The sequence below is a fragment of the Lepus europaeus genome, chromosome 19, assembly GCF_033115175.1.
Source record: "Lepus europaeus isolate LE1 chromosome 19, mLepTim1.pri, whole genome shotgun sequence".
Classification (NCBI taxonomy): Eukaryota; Metazoa; Chordata; class Mammalia; order Lagomorpha; family Leporidae; genus Lepus; species Lepus europaeus.
This window is the reverse complement of record NC_084845.1, coordinates 12,811,186-12,830,427: the sequence shown is the minus strand read 5'-3', so window position 1 is coordinate 12,830,427 and position 19,242 is coordinate 12,811,186. Positions and strand designations below refer to the sequence as shown.

The 19,242-nt window shown below is 57.0% G+C and overlaps 2 protein-coding genes across 2 annotated transcripts; one reads left to right on the top strand and one right to left on the bottom strand.

Moving 5' to 3' along the window:
* Positions 1-50: 50 nt before the first annotated feature.
* NFKBIB (NFKB inhibitor beta) lies at positions 51-16,629 on the top strand. Its single transcript, XM_062176350.1, has 5 exons — positions 51-290; positions 14,613-15,052; positions 15,576-15,664; positions 15,751-16,014; positions 16,471-16,629. The coding sequence occupies exons 1-5, from the start codon at positions 112-114 to the stop codon at positions 16,570-16,572; spliced, it is 1,074 nt and encodes a 357-aa protein (XP_062032334.1). The 5' UTR covers positions 51-111; the 3' UTR covers positions 16,573-16,629.
* A 268-nt stretch (positions 16,630-16,897) lies between these two features.
* Positions 16,898-18,895, bottom strand: CCER2 (coiled-coil glutamate rich protein 2). Its single transcript, XM_062176349.1, has 5 exons — positions 18,841-18,895; positions 18,601-18,641; positions 18,357-18,444; positions 17,460-17,902; positions 16,898-16,987 (listed from the first exon to the last, which is right to left on the bottom strand). The coding sequence occupies exons 1-5, from the start codon at positions 18,893-18,895 to the stop codon at positions 16,898-16,900; spliced, it is 717 nt and encodes a 238-aa protein (XP_062032333.1).
* Positions 18,896-19,242: the final 347 nt, after the last annotated feature.

Genomic DNA, 19,242 nt, shown 5'->3' with positions numbered 1-19,242 from the left:
TTTACCAGGGGGCGTGTTGGGGAATTTCCCGCAGGGCGGAAGTGCCGGAGCTCGGGGCAGAGCCCAGCGGCAGGCGGGGAGCCGCGGGGGGCCCTGAGGTGGCTGGGGGCCATGGCTGGGGTTGCGTGCTTGGGAAAAGGTGCGGACGCGGATGAATGGTGCGACAGCGGCCTGGGCTCTCTGGGGCCGGACGCGGCAGCCCCAGGAGGCCCGGGGCTGGGCGCAGAGCTGGGCCCAGGGCTGTCGTGGGCTCCGCTCGTCTTCGGCTACGTCACTGAGGATGGCGACACGTGAGTGAACCTTTGGCTGTTAAACGAAGCCCTCGGACCCGAGGTCTGATTCTCCATTCGTTTCTGGTGTCTGTGGTTTCCCAACCTGTCACTCCTGAGTCTGACTTCCGTTGCGGGACTTCCTGACTTCACACCCCCCCCCCCCATCCTAATTTGTAACAAAACCCAGTTTCCGAGCCCGATTCGATCACTGCCGACCTACTTTCCCTGAACCTTGATTTTCATGCCCCCCGAACCTACATCCTCCTAACCCACTGATCCCAAAACCCGATTTGACCTTCTGACCCCAGTCCTTAGTAGGGTTGGGGCTCAGGCTGTGGCTCCCCACCCCCATAGCTTCTCTGATCTGAGCTGCGGACTTTGATTGCTTCAGGGGACCCTCGGCCCCCGCCTCCAAGAGCCTGTCTCCTGGGCTCTGATCTTCCCCGTGAAGATCTGTCTGAGCCATGGACAGTGAAGGAAACGGAAGCTTTGGTCTGGTGTGGGGGCCGGGGGCGAGGCGGAGGAGACGGGGTTGTGTTGGCCCACAGTGTTCCGGGCTACTTTGTCCTTGGTGATGATTTTTTTTTTTTTTTGACAGGCAGAGTGGACAGTGAGAGAGAGACAGAGAGAAAGGTCTTCCTTTGCCGTTGGTTCACCCTCCAATGGCCGCCACGGTAGGCGCGCTGCGGCCGGCGCACCACGCTGATCCGATGGCAGGAGCCAGGGGCTTATCCTGGTCTCCCATGGGGTGCAGGGCCCAAGCACTTGGGCCATCCTCCACTGCACTCCCGGGCCACAGCAGAGAGCTGGCCTGGAAGAGGGGCAACCGGGACAGAATCCGGTGCCCCGACCGGGACTAGAACCCAGTGTGCCGGCACCACAAGGTGGAGGATTAGCCTAGTGAGCCGCGGCGCCGGCCTGGTGATGATTTTTCACTTGTCTGTCAGTGGTTGAAAGGGAAAGTGTGAGACCTCCAGCTGTAACTCTGGGTTTGTCTGTTTCTCTCTCTAATTCTGCCAGGTTTTGCTTAATCTAGTTTGAGGTTCTGTTATCAGGGCACAGATATTTAGGGTTATGAAATATTGTTACTCGATTCATTGATCTCCTTAGCGTTATGATATTACCTTCACTATCTGTGGCAGTATTCCTTGCTCTGAAATCTACTCTGCCTGATATTAAAATACTCCTTTCTTTGAAAGAGTGACAGACAGAGAGAGAGAAATCTTCCAACTGCTGATTCATTCCCCACATGGCCACAACGGCTGGGGCAGGGTCAGGCCGAAGCCAGGAGCCTTCAACTCCCTCTGGGTCTCCCACATGGGTGGCAGAGGCCCAAGCACTTGGGCCATCCTCTGCAGGTGTATTAGCAGGAAACTGGATCAATAGCGGAACGACCAGGACTAGAACTGGGGCTCTGGTGTGGGATGCAGGCGTCACAGCGGCCGCTTAACCCCCTGCACCACCGCACTGGCCCCTGTTTTGTTATTTTAGTGGTCACTTTAAGACAGCAGTTGGCGGCCGGCGCTGTGGCTTAACAGGCTAATCCTCCGCCTTGCGGCGCCGGCACACCGGGTTCTAGTCCCGGTCGGGGCACCGATCCTGTCCCGGTTGCCCCTCTTCCAGGCCAGCTCTCTGCTGTGGCCCGGGAGTGCAGTGGAGGATGGCCCAAGTGCTTGGGCCCTGCACCCCATGGGAGACCAGGATAAGCACCTGGCTCCTGGCTTCGCATCAGTGCGGTGCGCCGGCCACAGCGCGCCTACCGCGGCGGCCATTGGAGGGTGAACCAACAGCAAAAGGAAGACCTTTCTCTCTGTCTCTCTCTACTGTCCACTCTGCCTGTCAAAAATAAATAAAAAATAAAAAAAGACAGCAGTTGGCAATGGAGCCTGCCACCTGGTTTTGAGTTAAGAATGGTCTTTATTTATTATTTATTATTATTATTTTTTTTGACAGGCAGAGTGGATAGTGAGAGAGAGAGACAGAGAGAAAGGTCTTCCTTTTTGCCGTTGGTTCACCCTCCAATGGCCGCTGCGGCCGGCGCATCTCACTGATCCGAAGCCAGGAGCCAGGTGCTTCTCCTGGTCTCCCATGCGGGTGCAGGGCCCAAGGACTTGGGCCATCCTCCACTGCCTTCCCGGGCCATAGCAGAGAGCTGGCCTGGAAGAGGGGCAACCGGGATAGAATCCGGCGCCCCAACCAGGACTAGAACCCTGTGTGCCGGCGCCGCAAGGCGGAGGATTAGCCTGTTAAGCCACGGCGCCGGCAAGAATGATCTTTATATTTAAAAAATTTTTTAAAAGAATCAGCAGAATAATACTGCTTGGTAAGTGGAAATTTTATGAAATTCATATTTTTGGCCCCAGTAATAAATTGGAGTGCTCTTTTATTTGCATATCGGCCATGGCTATCTTTGCAGTAGCAGAGCTGAGTGGGTAGAAGGGAGACCGTGTGACCCACAAAGCCTAAAGCAGTGCTCTGGCCCTGTACAGAAAACATTTGCTGACTCCTGCCTTAGGGTTCATACTGACAACTTTGTGATATCATGCCACTTTACATAGAGTTAAAGAACCTTAGAATGATATATCTGGGGGCTGGCATTGTGGCACAGTGGGTTAAGCTGCCACCTGCAGCACCAGCATCCCATATGGGCACTAATTCAAGTCCCAGCTGCTCCACTTCCCATCCAGATCTCTGCTATGGCCTGGGAAGGCAGTGGAAGATGGCCCAAGTGCTTAGGCCCCTATACCCATGTGGGAGACCTGGAAGAAGTTCCAGGTTTCTGGCTTCAGCTTGGCCCAGCCCCAGCCATTTGCAACTATTTAGAGAGTGAATCTACCCATGGAAGATCTCTCTGTCTCTCCCTGCCTCCTTTGTAACTCTGCCTTTAAAACAAATAAAATATCTTTTTTTAAAAAAAAGAGTGATAGGCCGGCGCCGTGGCTCAACAGGCTAATCCTCCGCCTTGCGGCGCCAGCACACGGGGTTCTAGTCCCGGTCGGGGCACCGATCCTGTCCCGGTTGCCCCTCTTCCAGGCCAGCTCTCTGCTGTGGCCAGGGAGTGCAGTGGAGGATGGCCCAAGTGTTTGGGCTCTGTACCCCATGGGAGACCAGGAGAAGCACCTGGCTCCTGCCATCGGAACAGCGCGGTGTGCCGGCCGCAGCGCGCTACCGCGGCGGCCATTGGAGTGTGAACCAACGGCAAAAGGAAGACCTTTCTCTCTCTCTCTCTCTCTCTCACTGTCCACTCTGCCTGTCAAAAAAAAAAAAAAAAAATGAGTGATATAACAAATAATAGATTTCATTTGTCCCCTCCTGGCCTTAATATTATTGCTGTCATACAGTTTACATACAAGTTATGAAATCCAGGAGAGCTTTGTTATTGTTTTTGCTTAAACAAATACTTTGAAACATTTTATTTATTTTAAAGATATATATATATATATATAGAGAGAGAGAGAAACAGACAGAGACAGAGAGACAGACAGGGAGACAGAGAGACAGACAGAGAGACAGAGATTCGCATCCCCTCTCTCCCCAGATGCCCAGCTGGAGTCGGAGCTGGGTCTCCCGCGTGGGTGCCAGACCCCAAGTGCTTGCGCCGCCCCTGCGGCCTCCCAGGCGTGTTAGCAGGAAGCTGGAATCAGGAGCCAGAGCTCCGGACGCAGGCGCCTCCGCTGGCGTCTCAGCCGCTGGGTCAGCATCCTTTCCCTCTGTAACATTTCCCATTGTGTGGGTCTGCCGGCGATGAATTCCTTCAGCTTTGGCATATCTGAAAGACTGTTCCGTTTCACTAAACAAGGTGTATTTTGTTGTTGTTGTTTGTAATCCAGGCCGGCATAGTGATACCTGCAGTGCCAGATTCCTGTACAGGTGCTGGTTCGAGTCCGGGCTGCACCACTTCCGACCCGGCTTCCTCCTAATACACCTGGGAAAGCACTGGAAGATGGCCTGAGTACTTGGGCCACTGCCACCCACATGGGAGGCCTGGATAGAGTTCTGGGCTCCTGGTCTTAGCTTGGCCCAGCCCCAGATGTTGTGGCCGTTTGGGGAGTGAACAGAAGATGGGAGATCTCTCTCTCTGTCTCTGCTTCGCTCTGTAACTCTGCCCTTCAAACAGATAAAAGAATCTTCAAAACATTTTGTTTTACTTTATTTTCATTTCATACAAAAGGCAGAGAGCGATCTTCCAGTGACTGGTTCACTCCCCAAATGTCCCCAGTAACCAGGGCTGGGCCAGGCTGAAGTCTGGAGCTCAGAACTCAGAACTCACACAGGTGCCTGGGACCCAAGTACGTGGGCCATTGTCTCTGGCCTCTCGGGGTGCACTTAGCAGGAAGCTGGAGTGCAGGTGGAGGGGCTGGGACTTGAACCAGGCTCAGATGTGGGAGTGGGGATCCCACGTGGGGACTTCACGGCCTTGCCAAATGCCTGCCCCTCAGTTTTCAGTGTTGGGAAGATATTTCTGCTGGGGGGAGGGCTCTAGGCTGCAGTGGGCCCGTCCCCCGCTGGGGTGAACAGGGCGGCCCAGGCCACAGTGGGCCCGTCCCCAGCCGGGGTGAACAGGGCCATCTAGGCCGCAGTGGGCCCATCCCCAGCCGGGGTGAACAGGGCGTCCCAGGCCGCAGTGGGCCCGTCCCCAGCCGGGGTGAACAGGGCCATCTAGGCCGCAGTGGGCCCGTCCCCAGCCGGGGTGAACAGGGCCATCTAGGCCGCAGTGGGCCCGTCCCCAGCCGGGATGAACAGGGCGGCCCAGGCCACAGTGGGCCCATCCCCAGCCGGGGTGAACAGGGCCATCTAGGCCACAGTGGGCCCGTCCCCAGCCGGGGTGAACAGGGCCATCTAGGCCGCAGTGGGCCCATCCCCAGCCAGGGTGAACAGGGCGGCCCAGGCCGCAGTGGGCCCGTCCCCAGCCGGGGTGAACAGGGCGGCCCAGGCCGCAGTGGGCCCGTCCCCAGCCGGGGTGAACAGGGCCATCTAGGCCGCAGTGGGCCCGTCCCCAGCGGGGTGAACAGGGCCATCTAGGCCGCAGTGGGCCCGTCCCGAGCGGGGTGAACAGGGCCATCTAGGCCGCAGTGGGCCCATCCCCAGCCGGGGTGAACAGGGCCATCTAGGCCGCAGTGGGCCCATCCCCAGCCGGGGTGAACAGGGCGGCCCAGGCCGCAGTGGGCCCGTCCCCAGCCGGGGTGAACAGGGCGGCCCAGGCCGCAGTGGGCCCGTCCCCAGCCGGGGTGAACAGGGCGGCCCAGGCCGCAGTGGGCCCGTCCCCAGCCGGGGTGAACAGGGCCATCTAGGCCGCAGTGGGCCCGTCCCCAGCGGGGTGAAGAGGGCGGCCCAGGCCGCAGTGGGCCCGTCCCCAGCGGGGTGAATAAGGCCGTGTGCTGCCGCTGTTTGGTCCTCTTGCTGAACAAGCGCTGTGTGCGTGATGTATTTACTGTCGGGTTTTCCCCGTCTTTGTGTGTGTTTTGATTTTGCTATTTGAAATATTCCTAAGGATAAGCGGAAGCACTTTCTAGTGTTCCCTTGTGGAGAAATTATGTTCACGAGATAAATTTTGTTCAGGGCTGAATTAGAAGAACTGATGGCCACAAGATCAATGTGACTGAATCAACAATATATTAAATAATGTGGCTTTTATTTATTATTATTATTATTATTTTTTTTAAACTTTTCTTTCCCTTTGGTCTGAAAGGGAGATTTTTTTTGTTTTGTTTTGTTTTTGTTTTTGTTTTTGACAGGCAGAGTGGATAGTGAGAGAGAGAGACAGAAAGAAAGGTCTTCCTTTTTGCCGTTGGTTCACCCTCCAATGGCCGCTGCGGCCGGCACATCTCACTGATCCGAAGCCAGGAGCCAGGTGCTTCCCCTGGTCTCCCAAGCGGGTGCAGGGCCCAAGGACTTGGGCCATCCTCCACTGCCTTCCCAGGCCATAGCAGAGAGCTGGCCTGGAAGAGGGGCAACCGGGATAGAATCCGGTGCCCCAACCGGGACTAGAACCTGGTGTGCCAGCGCCGCAAGGCGGAGGATTAGCCTGTTAAGCCACGGCGCCGGCTATTATTATTTTAAAAATTTATTTATTTATTTGAAAGGCAGATTTACACAGAGAGGCAGAGGCAGAGAGAGAGGTCTTCCATCCATTGGTTCACTCCCCAGTTGGCCGCAACAGCCGGAGCTGCACCGATCCGAAGCCAGGAGCCAGGAGCTTCTTCCAGCTCTCCCACACGGGTGCAGGGGCCTAAGGACTTGGGCTATCTTCTACTGCTTTCCCAGCCCATAGCAGAGAGCTGGATGAGAAGTGCAGCAGCCAGGACTTGAACTGGCGCCCATATGGGATGCTGGCACTGCAGGCAGCGGCTCTACCTACTACACCTCAACACCCGCCCCAAATAATGTGTTTTTTAAGCAGAAATACATTTGAACCAAGGCATGTCAGGTGGTTGGGGGTGGCAGGAACTTATGATCCCTGTATTTCCCTTGGAGCTGTGGCTCAGTGCTCAATGTGGTTCAGAGAACATAACTGCTATAGATAATGGTACTTGACTCTATGTATTCTCAACAATGCTCAACTAATGTTTTCTGCAGTTGGCATTTAGTATTTCTATTGTATTCTATTTTGTAACAAAAAATGTCACGGCAGAGCCCACTGTGGCGTAGTGGGTTAAGCCACTGCCTGCAGCGCCTACATCCCATATGAGCACCAGTTTGATTCCCGGATGCTCCACTTCTGATCCAGCTTCCTGTTAATGTGCCTGGGAAAGCAGCAGAGGGTGGCTCAAGTGCTCGGGCTCCTGTACCCACATGGGAGACCCAGAAGAAGCTCCTGGCTCTGACCTGGCCCAGCCCCAGCTGTTGTAGCCATTTGGGGAGTGAACCAGCAGATGGAAGCCCTTGCTCATAAATCTTTTTTTAAAAATGCCATGTCATTAGCAAATTCTAAACAGCAAACAGTAAACACGCAGCAAAAGGTGTGGTTCCATTGTTTTTGTTTGTATTATTTCCTATGTGAAATCTGCTGTCGTCATTATTTGTTGGGTCTTAGTCCACCCGTACAAGGATGGACTGGGTCCGAGGAAAGGTAAGTGCGACCGCTCGCCCGTTCCCCAGCCTCCCTGTCCCGGAGACAATCAGACGCAGCGGGGAGCCAAGTCTAGCAAGGACTCATTTACTTCCTGAGAAACAGAACCTTTTATAGCACAAAACTGCAGAGTCATTGGGGCAGGGCTAAGGACCAGCCAATCACTTTACACAGTCACCTTACGGGGGGATTTCTATAGGACTAGCCCTATGTCTATACACTTGTTACTAGTTTTGTTACCTCCCCGGATGTTGCGCAGCCAATTAGCTTTAGTGGTAAACAACTTTGGATTCCGCCCATCTTACTTCCTCTGGGCGCCATCTTACTTGGCTCCACGTGGCTTCGTTCTGCGCAGCTCGGGCGGGGGCACCCTGGAGCAGCTGCGCATGCGGAGCCCCCGGGCCAGGCCTGGCCTGGCCTGGCCGCGCTCATGCCCCACAGATTCCCCCTTTTTGTTTTAGCACGCGATCCCTGTCTTAGGTTGCCCCCAGCCGTCCTTGCCCTTACCCGTCATTGGTAACCCAGGCAGCTTGGCCATGAGCCCTGTCTTAGGTTGGTGCAGGACGCTGGGTGCTTTACCCGTCTTGGGGTGTCGCGTGACTTGTAATTATGGGGGCGTGGTGAGCTTTCTCCACCGCCTGTCTTAGGTTGTTCCGGTCCATCCAGAATCTTACCCGTCATTGGCAATGTGGAGAGCACCGGGGGCGCTTCCCCAGTTCAGGGGATCGTAGCCCTCTGTGGCTAGCAGCCTCTGGTAATGAACCTCAACCTGTCTTACCCTTGTTGCCTCTATGCGCTGTTGTATAAACTGTATAAGCCTATTCATTATGCATGGGCCAATAGCAAGGATTAAAAGCAGGGCAAGAAGCAGTCCAAGAAGAGAGAAGAGGTAGGGAAAGAATCCATTAAGGCTCGTCCAAAAGAGGCTTTCTTGGCGTTCTCTTCGTCTTTTTCAGGTCCTCCTGAAGTGTTTTGATGATCTCGTTTGGGTCATCGAATCCCCCGTCACTGGGCTGGGCACTTCTTGTCAGGATTACAGTGCATCATCACCTGCCTCTGGATCTCCATCCATTTCTGGAAGAGGAAAGACAAGGGGATCTCCCTCAGGGGCAAACTGCTCCCTGGGTGGGTTGTTACTTGCCTCGGGCATAGGCCTGATATTTCTGGCCAGTATTTAAATTGGAGTTAACTCCCCTATGGGGAACACGCAGCCAAATCCTCTTCCCAACTGAATCAGTGGGTCAGGCCCTCTCCAGAGTCGAGTGAGAGGGTCTCTCCATCTAACGAGCATCTGTGGTTTAGGGCTTAAATGTCCCCAATGTTTTTGGAACCTTGACTCCCTTGACCCTTTTGAAAAATTTAAAATATTGATGGTGAACAAGGCCTTATGTAACTGTAGATGGGGGGTAGCCGCTCCCCCTTTTTGTTTTAATAACTGTTTTTTGAGGCATTGATGGTTTTTTTCCACCATAGCCTGTTCCTGTGGGTTGTGAGGAATTTTAGTAGAGTGTTGAATCATTTTACGTCTTGGCAGCACTTTTAAACATCCCAATTGGTTATTATCTCTGTAAGATGAGAGATATATCTTTTGACATCTCCAAGGGCCCTTTTGGAGATACCAAAAGTTTAGAGAATTTAGAACTTTGATTTTTAGAAAGTTTGTTAAAGGTGCCAAGAGAACTTAGAGTATCTGGTTAGAATAGAATTTTTTAACATTTTGAAATGATAACCCTTTATTAGACAGGATGATTTTAACACTTTTAGAGCAGATCTAATCATAAAGGTATTTAGCAATGCTTTTCATCAATTTACACAATACATTACCTTGACAGAACATGAATTTTATGTTTTTTGTTATTGAATAAACCAGAAATAAACACCTTGAACATAAGAGTTAGTATACAAAATGATTACATGACTTAGAACTACTTAACAGAGCTAAAAAGAGCTTACATGACCTAACTTTAGAAATGGCAGAGTAACCCATTAAGCAGACACTGTTAAAAAGAGACACTATAGTTTTTGCAAAAGCAGATCTGTAAAGGAAACAAGTTTAAAGCATAAAAACTTATAAGACCACCTTAGCTGGAAAGCAAAAACATGAATACAACATAGGTCTGACATCATTTACAATATTTTAATACACTGCATAATTTGAATAGGCTCAAACAGTTGTTACTTTAACAAATTTAGAGTCCCATCCTTTGAGAGTTCCAGGGATCCTACTGGAAGTCCCAAAGTTGTTAGACTCCATTTGAGAATTTAAACTGTTAGAGAGTCAAACTACTCATCCAAAAACCAGTACGTATAACCTGAGTATTTTAACCAAAGCTGTGGGGTAGATCTGATCAGAGTTAGGTAATCACTCAAACATTAAAGACAGACAAATTTAATAAAACATGAAACCTTCAAGACACGTGCAAACTCTTAGACAAGTTAACTACAGCAGCACAGAAAAGAGCTGGTCATCAGCATGGGAGCCCATTGCTTAGGACAGGGAAACACATCTGAAACAAAGCGGCAGGGAATGAGAGACTTCCGTAGTGCTGGAGAAAAAGTCTTATTAACTGCAAATAAAGACTCATTAGGTTGGAAAAGGTTAATGGATTGAGGTTTTTGTTCTTTTAGGTAAGGCCAGTGGTAGCCAAAGGCATTTTTTTTTTCTTCCCCCTCCTAGTGAGGACAGCATTGAATTGTAAATAGAGAGGAAAAAAGCAGTCCAAGGACTAGTCTCCCTAGAGTATCTGGCTGTGGCCTGCAAGGGTGCAACAGGCTACACTGACTGGAAGAGAGTGCAGAGAAAAGCCATGGTCCCCCATTTACGGGGAAGACTGTGCACGTCGGGGCCTAGCAGGACTGGCTGTGGGGTTGAGTAGGCACGCTGTTTACAAGATGGCGGCTGGCGATTCAAGGGAGGGGAATAACCATAAAGGGGTGGCCACATGGGCGGAATTGGAGGCGCAGTGCATTGAGGCAGTGTTGGGCTTTTAGGGGTTGCCGCCACACCTGAAGGCTCCACCTTAACTGCCTCTGGGGATTTATGAGGCTCCCTCAGGCCAGCGCAGGCCTTCAGATGATTAGCATTCATTTCTTCCCAAACAAGCATTTTAACAAACTGATCCCGAAGGTCCCCAGCCAGCAACTTACAACGGAGACTGTGTTCGACCCTAACTACAAAATTTGGCAGTGACTTTCCTGGCTTTTGTCGCACCCCCGCGATGGGAGATTCGGTGGGCCCCTTATCCAGCTTGTACCAAGCATTAAGTCCTGCCTGCCTCACTTGTTCACAGTACGGAGCAGGTAGCACAGCTTGCTGGATCCCTGTAGAGAACCCTTCCCCCATCTCAGCCAGCATAGCATATGTAATAGGGATAGCTGGCTGGGCTGTTTCCTTGGCTTTGGCTCTCACCCGGCACTCCTCCTTAAAGAAGGCGCACCACTTTATGAACTGGAAACTCGGGAGGACTGTCTTGGCCACATCCAACCAGCCCTCGGGGACACATGGGTGATAAGCTATATCTTGTAGCAGGGTTTGGGCCCAGGGGGTATTTGGCCCTTCTTCCACCACTGCCTTGAGAAGCTCCTTTAAGTCCTTCGCTTCCCAGAGATACCACTCCAGAGCTCTGTTGCCACCTGGAGCTAAATTAACAGGGTAGGCCTGAGGCAGCAGGTTCCCTGGCCCAGAGTTCACTTCCCTATGCTGCTTTATGTCCACCGGATAAGCTTCCGCAAAGGTCGCCTCATTTCTCCTTTCCCCTCCTGGGCAATCATAAGTGCCCAGATCACAAAACTCCCTCCATGGCTCTACATAGGGGGAGGCCGCCTCTGCCCCGGGGAGGTATGAGGGTGGTCCCGGCCCTTCTAGGGTGGATGGGCTAGACGGGACGATTTTTACTTTCGTTTTTACCTCAACAGTTCCTGCCTCCACAGGCTCTCTGCCTTTCTGACCAAACTTAGCCCATTTTCTCTCCCCGCCATCTTCCTCTGAGGCTTTAGGCTCTCCCAAGTCCTGCACTTCCTCTTTCTCCCTCTCACCCTCTGAAGCTAGGGTTATAGCGTCTGGGTGGAAGGATGCTTTAAGCGCGGTATCAAAGTGTCTCTCCCTCTTAAAGGTGAGTTTTTCCACCCATGACCAAGTGTTCCAAGAAAAGAGATTGGCCGTCTGAACCCAAAGGGCCAAGGTTATGACAGCTACCCAGACACTTTTTAACATATAGCGTAAGGCCTTTAAGGCCAGGTCCTTTTGGGACGAAACTGCATAAACCATACTAAGGTTTTCACTTACCCTGAGAGACCGCTTAGCCTCGGCCGAAAAGTAACTGTTCATGCCCCACGTTGGGCGCCAGATGTTGGGTCTTAGTCCACCCGTACAAGGATGGACTGGGTCCGAGGAAAGGTAAGTGCGACCGCTCGCCCGTTCCCCAGCCTCCCTGTCCCGGAGACAATCAGACGCAGCGGGGAGCCAAGTCTAGCAAGGACTCATTTACTTCCTGAGAAACAGAACCTTTTATAGCACAAAACTGCAGAGTCATTGGGGCAGGGCTAAGGACCAGCCAATCACTTTACACAGTCACCTTACGGGGGGATTTCTATAGGACTAGCCCTATGTCTATACACTTGTTACTAGTTTTGTTACCTCCCCGGATGTTGCGCAGCCAATTAGCTTTAGTGGTAAACAACTTTGGATTCCGCCCATCTTACTTCCTCTGGGCGCCATCTTACTTGGCTCCACGTGGCTTCGTTCCGCGCAGCTCGGGCGGGGGCACCCTGGAGCAGCTGCGCATGCGGAGCCCCCGGGCCAGGCCTGGCCTGGCCTGGCCGCGCTCATGCCCCACAATTATTTTTGTTCCTTTGTATTTGTAGTGTCTTTTTGTCTGACTGCTCTTTTCTAAAAAAAATGATTTACTTACTTATTTGAAAGGTACAGTTACAGAGACGGGGAGAGTGAGAGTGAGAGACAGAGAGTGGGAGAGAGAGAGAGATCTGCTGGTTCGCTCCCCACATGACCACTATAGGCGGAGGCCAGGAGCCTGGCACTCCATCTGGTCTCCCGCGTGGGTGCAGGGGCCCAAGCACTAGGGCCGCCTTCTGCTGCTTTCCCAGGCCACAGCAGAGAGCTGGGTGGGAAGAGAAGCGGCTGGGACTCTGACTGGTGCCCCTACGGGATACCGGCACTGCGTGTGGCGGCTGAGTCCCCTGAGCCACACCGCCGGCCCTGGTTTTGTCTCTTGTTCTTGAGCTTCTCAAAACCTGTGAGTTATGGTTTTTGTCAAATGTAGAAAATGGTTGCTTTGCAGAAGGTTTTGTCTGCAGCCCCCTTCCTTTTGGGCTCTCGGTTACACGTGTTCCGGCGTCCTGGCCTGCAGCTCACCGATGCCCTCTTCGTGTTAGGGGGTTTCTTTCACTCCCCGTGTTTCATTCTGAATCGTTTCTGTCATGGGGTCTTCAAGTTCATTAACCTTTCCTTCTGCAGTGTGTAAGCTGTCGTTGATCCCATCCAGGGTATGTGTTGTTTCAGGTGCTGCGATTTCTTTTTTTCTTTTTTTTTTTCTTTTTTTTTTTTGACAGGCAGAGTGGACAGTGAGAGAGAGAGAGAGACAGAGAGAAAGGTCTTCCTTTGCCGTTGGTTCACCCTCCAATGGCCGCCGTGGTAGCGCGCTGCGGCCGGCGCACCGCGCTGATCCGATGGCAGGAGCCAGGTGCTTCTCCTGGTCTCCCATGGAGTGCAGGGCCCAAGCACTTGGGCCATCCTCCACTGCCCTCCCTGGCCACAGCAGAGAGCTGGCCTGGAAGAGGGGCAACCGGGACAGGATCGGTGCCCCGACCGGGACTAGAACCCGGTGTGCCGGCGCCACAAGGCGGAGGATTAGCCTAGTGAGCCGCGGCGCCGGCCCAGGTGCTGCGATTTTGATCCCTAGTTCAGTTTGAGTTCATTTCTTTCTTTCTTTTTTTTTAAGATTTATTTTAGGCTGGTGCCGCAGCTCACTAGGCTAATCCTCTGCCTGCGGCGCTGGCACACCGGGTTCTAGTCCTGGTCGGGCCGCCAGATTTTGTCCTGGTTGCTCCTCTTCCAGGCCAGCTCTCTGCTGTGGCCAGGGAGTGCAGTGGAGGATGGCCCAAGTGCTTGGGCCCTGCACCCCATGGGAGACCAGGAGAAGCACCTGGCTCCTGGCTTCGGATCAGCGTAGTGCGCCGGCCACAGTGACCATTGGAGGGTGAACCAACAGTAAAGGAAGACCTTTCTCTCTGTCTCTCTCTCTCACTGTCTAACTCTGCCTGTCAAAAAAAAAAAAAAAAAGATTTATTTTATTTATTTGAAAGACAGAGTTACAAAAAGAGGTAGAGACAGACAGAGAGGTCTTCCATCCCCTGGTTCACTCCCCAGATGACCACAACGGCTGGAGCTGCGCCGATCCAAAGCCAGGAGCCAGGAGTTTCTTCTGGGTCTCCCACATGGGTGCAGGGGCCCAAGGACTTGGGCCATCTTCTACTGCTTTCCCAGGTCACAGCAGAGAGCTGGATCGGAAGAGGAGCAGCTGGGACTAGAACCGGCGCCCATATGTGATGGCGGTGCTTCAGGCCAGGGCTTTAACCTGCTGCACCACAGCGCCGGCCCCTGAGTTCCTTTCATCATCTGTGTTTGTAGTTAACTTTTTTTTTTTTTTTTAAGGTTTATCTATTTGAAAGGCAGAGTGACAGGGAGAGACAGAGAGATCTTCCATCTGCTAATTCACTCCCCAAATGCCCGAGACAGCCAGCGCTGGGGCGGGCCAAGGCCGGTAGTCGGGAACTCTTACCAGGATTATCACCCGCGGCCTCGCCTGCACAGTAGCAGGGAGCTGTATCAAAAGTAGGAAGTAGGGGCCGGCCTGTGGCCCAGTGGACGGAGCCACGTGATGGGCCTGGGCGGAGTTCCAGGCTCCTGCCCTCTGCCTGGCCCAGCCCTGGCCTTTCGGCCCTCTGGGGAGTAAACCAGCAGATGGAGCATCTCTCTGTCTCTTCCTCTCTGTAACTCTGTCTTTCAAATAAATAAATAAATCTTTAAAAAAAAAAAGTACGAAGTAGCTGGGACTCAAACCGTCACTGTCACGCGGAATGCAGGCGTCCCAAGCCCTGGCTTAACCCCCTGCACCACCGTGCCCGCGCTCTCCCCTCAACCCCAAACCAAGTCAGCCCTGGCCACAGCGCCGCGCACACAGCAGGTGCTCCCCTGTCGGATGAGCACGCGAGGGTGCTTGGTCTCTGCCCTCTGACGCCCTCTTTGTCCCCAGGGCGCTGCACTTGGCCGTGATTCATCAGCACGAGCCCTTCTTGGATTTCCTCCTGGGCTTTTCAGCGGGCACTGAGTACCTAGATCTGCAGAATGACCTCGGCCAGACGGCCTTGCACCTGGCAGCCATCCTGGGGGAGGCGTCCGCGGTGGAGAAGCTGTATGCGGCGGGCGCCGGGGTGTGCGTGGCGGAGCGCGGGGGCCACACGGCGCTGCACCTGGCCTGCCGCGTGGGGGCGCACGCCTGCGCGTGTGCGCTGCTCCAGCCTCGCCCCCAGCGCCCCGGGGACGCCGCCAGCCTCTACCTCGCCCGGAGCCCAGAGCCTACATCCCCCGTCAACCACACCTCCGTTGCCTCGACCCCTGAACCCGACTTGGAGAAGGAAGAGGAGGGGCGCGAGGAGGACTGGAAGCTGCAGCTGGAAGCCGAAAACTACGACGGTGAGGTCCCGGCGCTGGGCAGGGCTCCGGGCTCAGCTTTAGGCCTCAGGGTTAGCGACCAAAGGTCTTTCCTCAGGCCCCAGATGATTGAAATTGTACCTGTGTGAGCCAGGACCCCCACCCGGAGGCCCCAGACCACATGGGCCTCGGAACTGTCACCTCTGAGCCAGAGCTGCAGGCCCCCTTGACACCCTGGCTGCCCGTGGCCCTGGCAGAGCCCCAGCTGCCCCAGGGTTCCGGGGCTGCCCTCCCACCCCGGCCTGTCCGTAAGCTCCTTGGAACCCAGGTCCTCTGTGGAAGTCAGGCCTCCTGGCCCCAGCATCCAGGCCTTGTTCAGAGGCCCCCCACCACCGGCACCGGCAGCACGCTCAGACCGCCTGTCCCGCAGGCATTTGGGATCTGGGTGCTCCTCGGACTTAGCCCAGGGACTCGGGAGCCAGACGCCGAGCCTGATGACCGTCAGGCCACACGGCTGTCTCCCAGCATGCTGCCCATGGGCTGACAGCAGCCGCTCTGTCCCCAGGCCACACCCCACTCCACGTGGCCGTCATCCACAGAGACGCAGAGATGGTGCGGCTGCTCCGTGACGCTGGGGCCGACCTCAACAAACCGGTGAGGTGCCCGGAGGGGCGGGGCGGGGTGGGGGCGGGGGCGTGGGGGGGGGAGCGGCCCTCTGACCTCTCCCTGCTGCCCCGCAGGAGCCCACGTGTGGCCGGAGCCCCCTGCACTTGGCCGTGGAGGCCCAGGCAGCCGACGTGCTGGAGCTTCTACTAAGGGCAGGCGCCGACCCCGCCGCTCGCATGTACGGTGGCCGTACCCCGCTGGGCAGCGCCCTGCTCCGGCCCAACCCCGTCCTGGCCCACCTCCTCCGCGCACATGGAGCCCCCGAGCCTGAGACGGAGGACGACAAGCCTGGTCCCTGCAGCAGCAGCAGCAGTGACAGCGACAGCGCGGACGAGGGCGTGAGTGGGGGGGCGGTGAGACGACCTCGGGCTGACCCTGGGACAGGGACAGGACGGGCTGGGGTGGCGGGCAGAGGTGGAAAAAACCCCTCGGAGCACAGGTCGCAGCAGGGGGCAGCGTGGGGAGTGAGGGAGCAGGATCGGCGCCCGCAGACTGTGGGGAAGAGCCCAGGCCACAGACCCTGGGCAGCGGATGGCAGTGGGTGCTGGGGTCCAAGGACTGCGGTCAAAAGCCGGAGGCAGGGTGGAGCAGAGAGCGTGAGTTGCAATAGGGAGCAGCAGCGAGGCCACAGGTGGGAGAGCTGGGGCGTGGGAGCAATGGCCTTGAAAATGGTATTTGGAGAACCAGGAGCCGTGCCCGGCCTCCAAGGCAGCAGCTCTTAGTGTGGGGGCCGACTTGGGCAGCGGGCCAGGGGCAGCCGCCTGAGCCCCCTGCCTGGCTTCCTTTGTCCCCAGACGGAATACGACGACATTGTGGTCCATAGCGGCCGAAGCCAGACCCGGCCTCCTCCCACCGCAGCCTCCAAGCCCCCTCCCGACGACCCCGACTCCACCTAATTTTTAAACTATTAATATATTTTCCAATTTAATAAACCTTTAGTTCTGACACCCAGAGAGCAGCGAGGTGGTTGCCTTCCCAGCCTGCAGGGCACCTGCCCCCCACCCCCGCAGGGGGCTGCACGCACGCTGAGCCTTGCTTTTCTCTGTTTTATTCACTCGGAAGGGTTGGAGGAGGAGACAGGTAGCGGGGTGCTTCCTGAGTCGGGTCTGAGCCCGGCCCCCTGGCCCAGCTCAGGCTTGCCAGGGTGGGCGTGCGGCAAGGTGCCGGGGAGGCGGCACGTGGGGGGAACAGTCCTAAGCCATGGGGTGTGGGGAGGAGGGCTCAGCCCGCCCTCTTGAGCTCCTCCCCCAGCGCCTCGGACACCTTCCGCAGCTCCTCTCTCACGTGCGCCAGCCGCTCGGCGTCGTGCTCCTGGTGGGATCAGAAATGCAGGCGGGGGTCACCCCAGGCATCGTCGTAGTCTGCCCTGGGGACCCTGCTACCTGCCCCGGAAGTTAGGTTGGCCCATGTGACCAGCACCAAGTCTGTGCCGACAGCCAGAGCCAGAGCCCGGTGCAGGTGCCCAACTTGGGTGGCCCACGGGTGACCGCCACCAGTTGCGGTGACATCTTGCTCCCCACGACCCAGCAGCGACGTCCTGTGACAGCCCTGGGGACGGGCGCGGCGACCGCTCTTCCTGGCGGCCAGCTTGCCCATAGTGAGCCAGCAGCGGGGTGGTCCTGCGGCTCGCAGAGGCCTTGTGGGCGCATCGCCGCCTCTTCCCTGCCCCAGTCTTGCTGTGTGCGGGGTTCCGCTGTGTGCGGTTCACTCCCGGGGGTCCCCCGCTCCCGCCCCCCGCCGTGTGGGCGAGCCCCCAGCCCTCACCTCCCCTTCGGAACCTCACCTCCCTCTCCGGGGCCTCTTCCTCCTGTGGGTGTTGCGTGTGCTGGCCGTGCGGGGAGTCCTGGAGCCTCTCTCCTCCGCCCCTCTCCGTCCCCTGCCATGGGCGGTGGCCTCTGCCCAGCACCTGCGCACCCTTCTCCTCGACCCCCTGCTTCTGGGGGCCCCCTGCACCCTTGAGATGGGGCTGCCACAGGTCCTCCAAGGTCTCCTCCAGCCCCCTCTTCTGAGCCTCCTCCTCCTCGCGGAGGAGCTGGCGGTGGAGCTGCTCGCGGGCCTCCGACCCGTGGGTCCCCTCCGCGGCCGCCGCCTCGCCCCTCGCCTCGTGGCTGGACCCTGGCTTCCCCTCGTCGGGCTTCATCAGGTCCCCAGCCAGCAGGCCTCTCTCCGAGGACACGCAGCTGTAGGGTTCCGACTCGCACATCTCGGACAGGAAGAGGACGCTCTCTGCACAGTGGACAGGCAAAACCCAGGCCTTGAGACCCCGGGGCCCTGCCTGAGGCCGGGACCGCACCCCCACACACACTGGGGCCCTGCCTGAGGCCGGGACCGCACCCCCCCACACACTGGGGCCCTGCCTGACACAGGGACCGCACCCCCCCACACACTGGGGCCCTGCCTGAGGCCGGGACCGCACCCCCACACACACTGGGGCCCTGCCTGACGCAGGGACCGTCCCCCCCTCCCACTGGGGCCCTGCCTGAGGCCGGGACCGCACCCCCCCACACACTGGGGCCCTGCCTGATGCAGGGACCGTCCCCCCTCCCACTGGGGCCCTGCCTGAGGCCAGGACCGCCCCCTCCTGTCCCACGCGAGCTGAGAAGCTGGGCAGGGCCTGGCGAGCCCGGGCAAGGGGGCTCGGCTACAGGCAGCCCTGGGCGCTGGGGCCGCGGCTGCTCACCTTTGTGGAGCAGGGACATGCAGGGGCCTCTCTGGGCCTGGCCCAGCGTCAGCATCTCTGAGACCATCTCGGCCAGGCAGCGGGTCAGCTGGGGGCGGGGTGAGGGGTCAGAGGGGAGCGGAGGGCGGGGGGATGGGGAATGAGAGCCGTTGGCGGGCTGGAGGGGCAGGGAGGGCTCCTGGAGGAAGCTGGGAGGGCGGGCAGGACCCCACGGCCGGGGGCGGGGCGGGGTCCACCAGCTCACCTCCTGCTTAGAAGGTCTCGGTGCCAGGGGAGCAGCGGTGGCTGTGGAAGAAGGAGACCGGTGCTGGGCAGGGCGACCCCGGGTGGCGCTGTCCCCGGTACTGATCACAGCTCCGCGGGCGCCCCCGGCCCCCCACGTGCTCCCCGTCCCATCTGCGGGGTGCACTGGCCCGCCCCCGTCACCCGGGTCCCTGCTCGCCGGAAGGCCGCCAGGGCGCCCGGGGTGGTTTGTGGCGCTCACCGGCCGCCAGCAGCAGCGCCAGCAGCGCGGACGACGCGAGCCCGCGGCGCGGCATGGCGGGGCTGGGATCCGAGGTGTGTGGGGCGAGGAACCAGGGCCCTTATAACCCCTCGTGGCGGCCCCGCGGGGGAGGAAGTGACGTCAGCGCCGCCCTCCTGGCTCGCGGCGGGGCGACAGCTGCTGGACGACGGCCCGCCCGCCCCAGACCCTCAATTATTCATGGGGGGCCCGCGAGGCTTGCGGCGCCGAGGGAGGGGGCTCTTCTCGCACTCAAGCAGCGTGTTAAGAGCTTCTGGGCCACAGACCCGAGTTCGAATCCACAACCACTTGCGGTCCGACCTCAGCAAGGCCTCCCCTCGCTGGGCCTCAGCGTCCCCGTCTGGGAAGTGGGTCTCCTAGGGC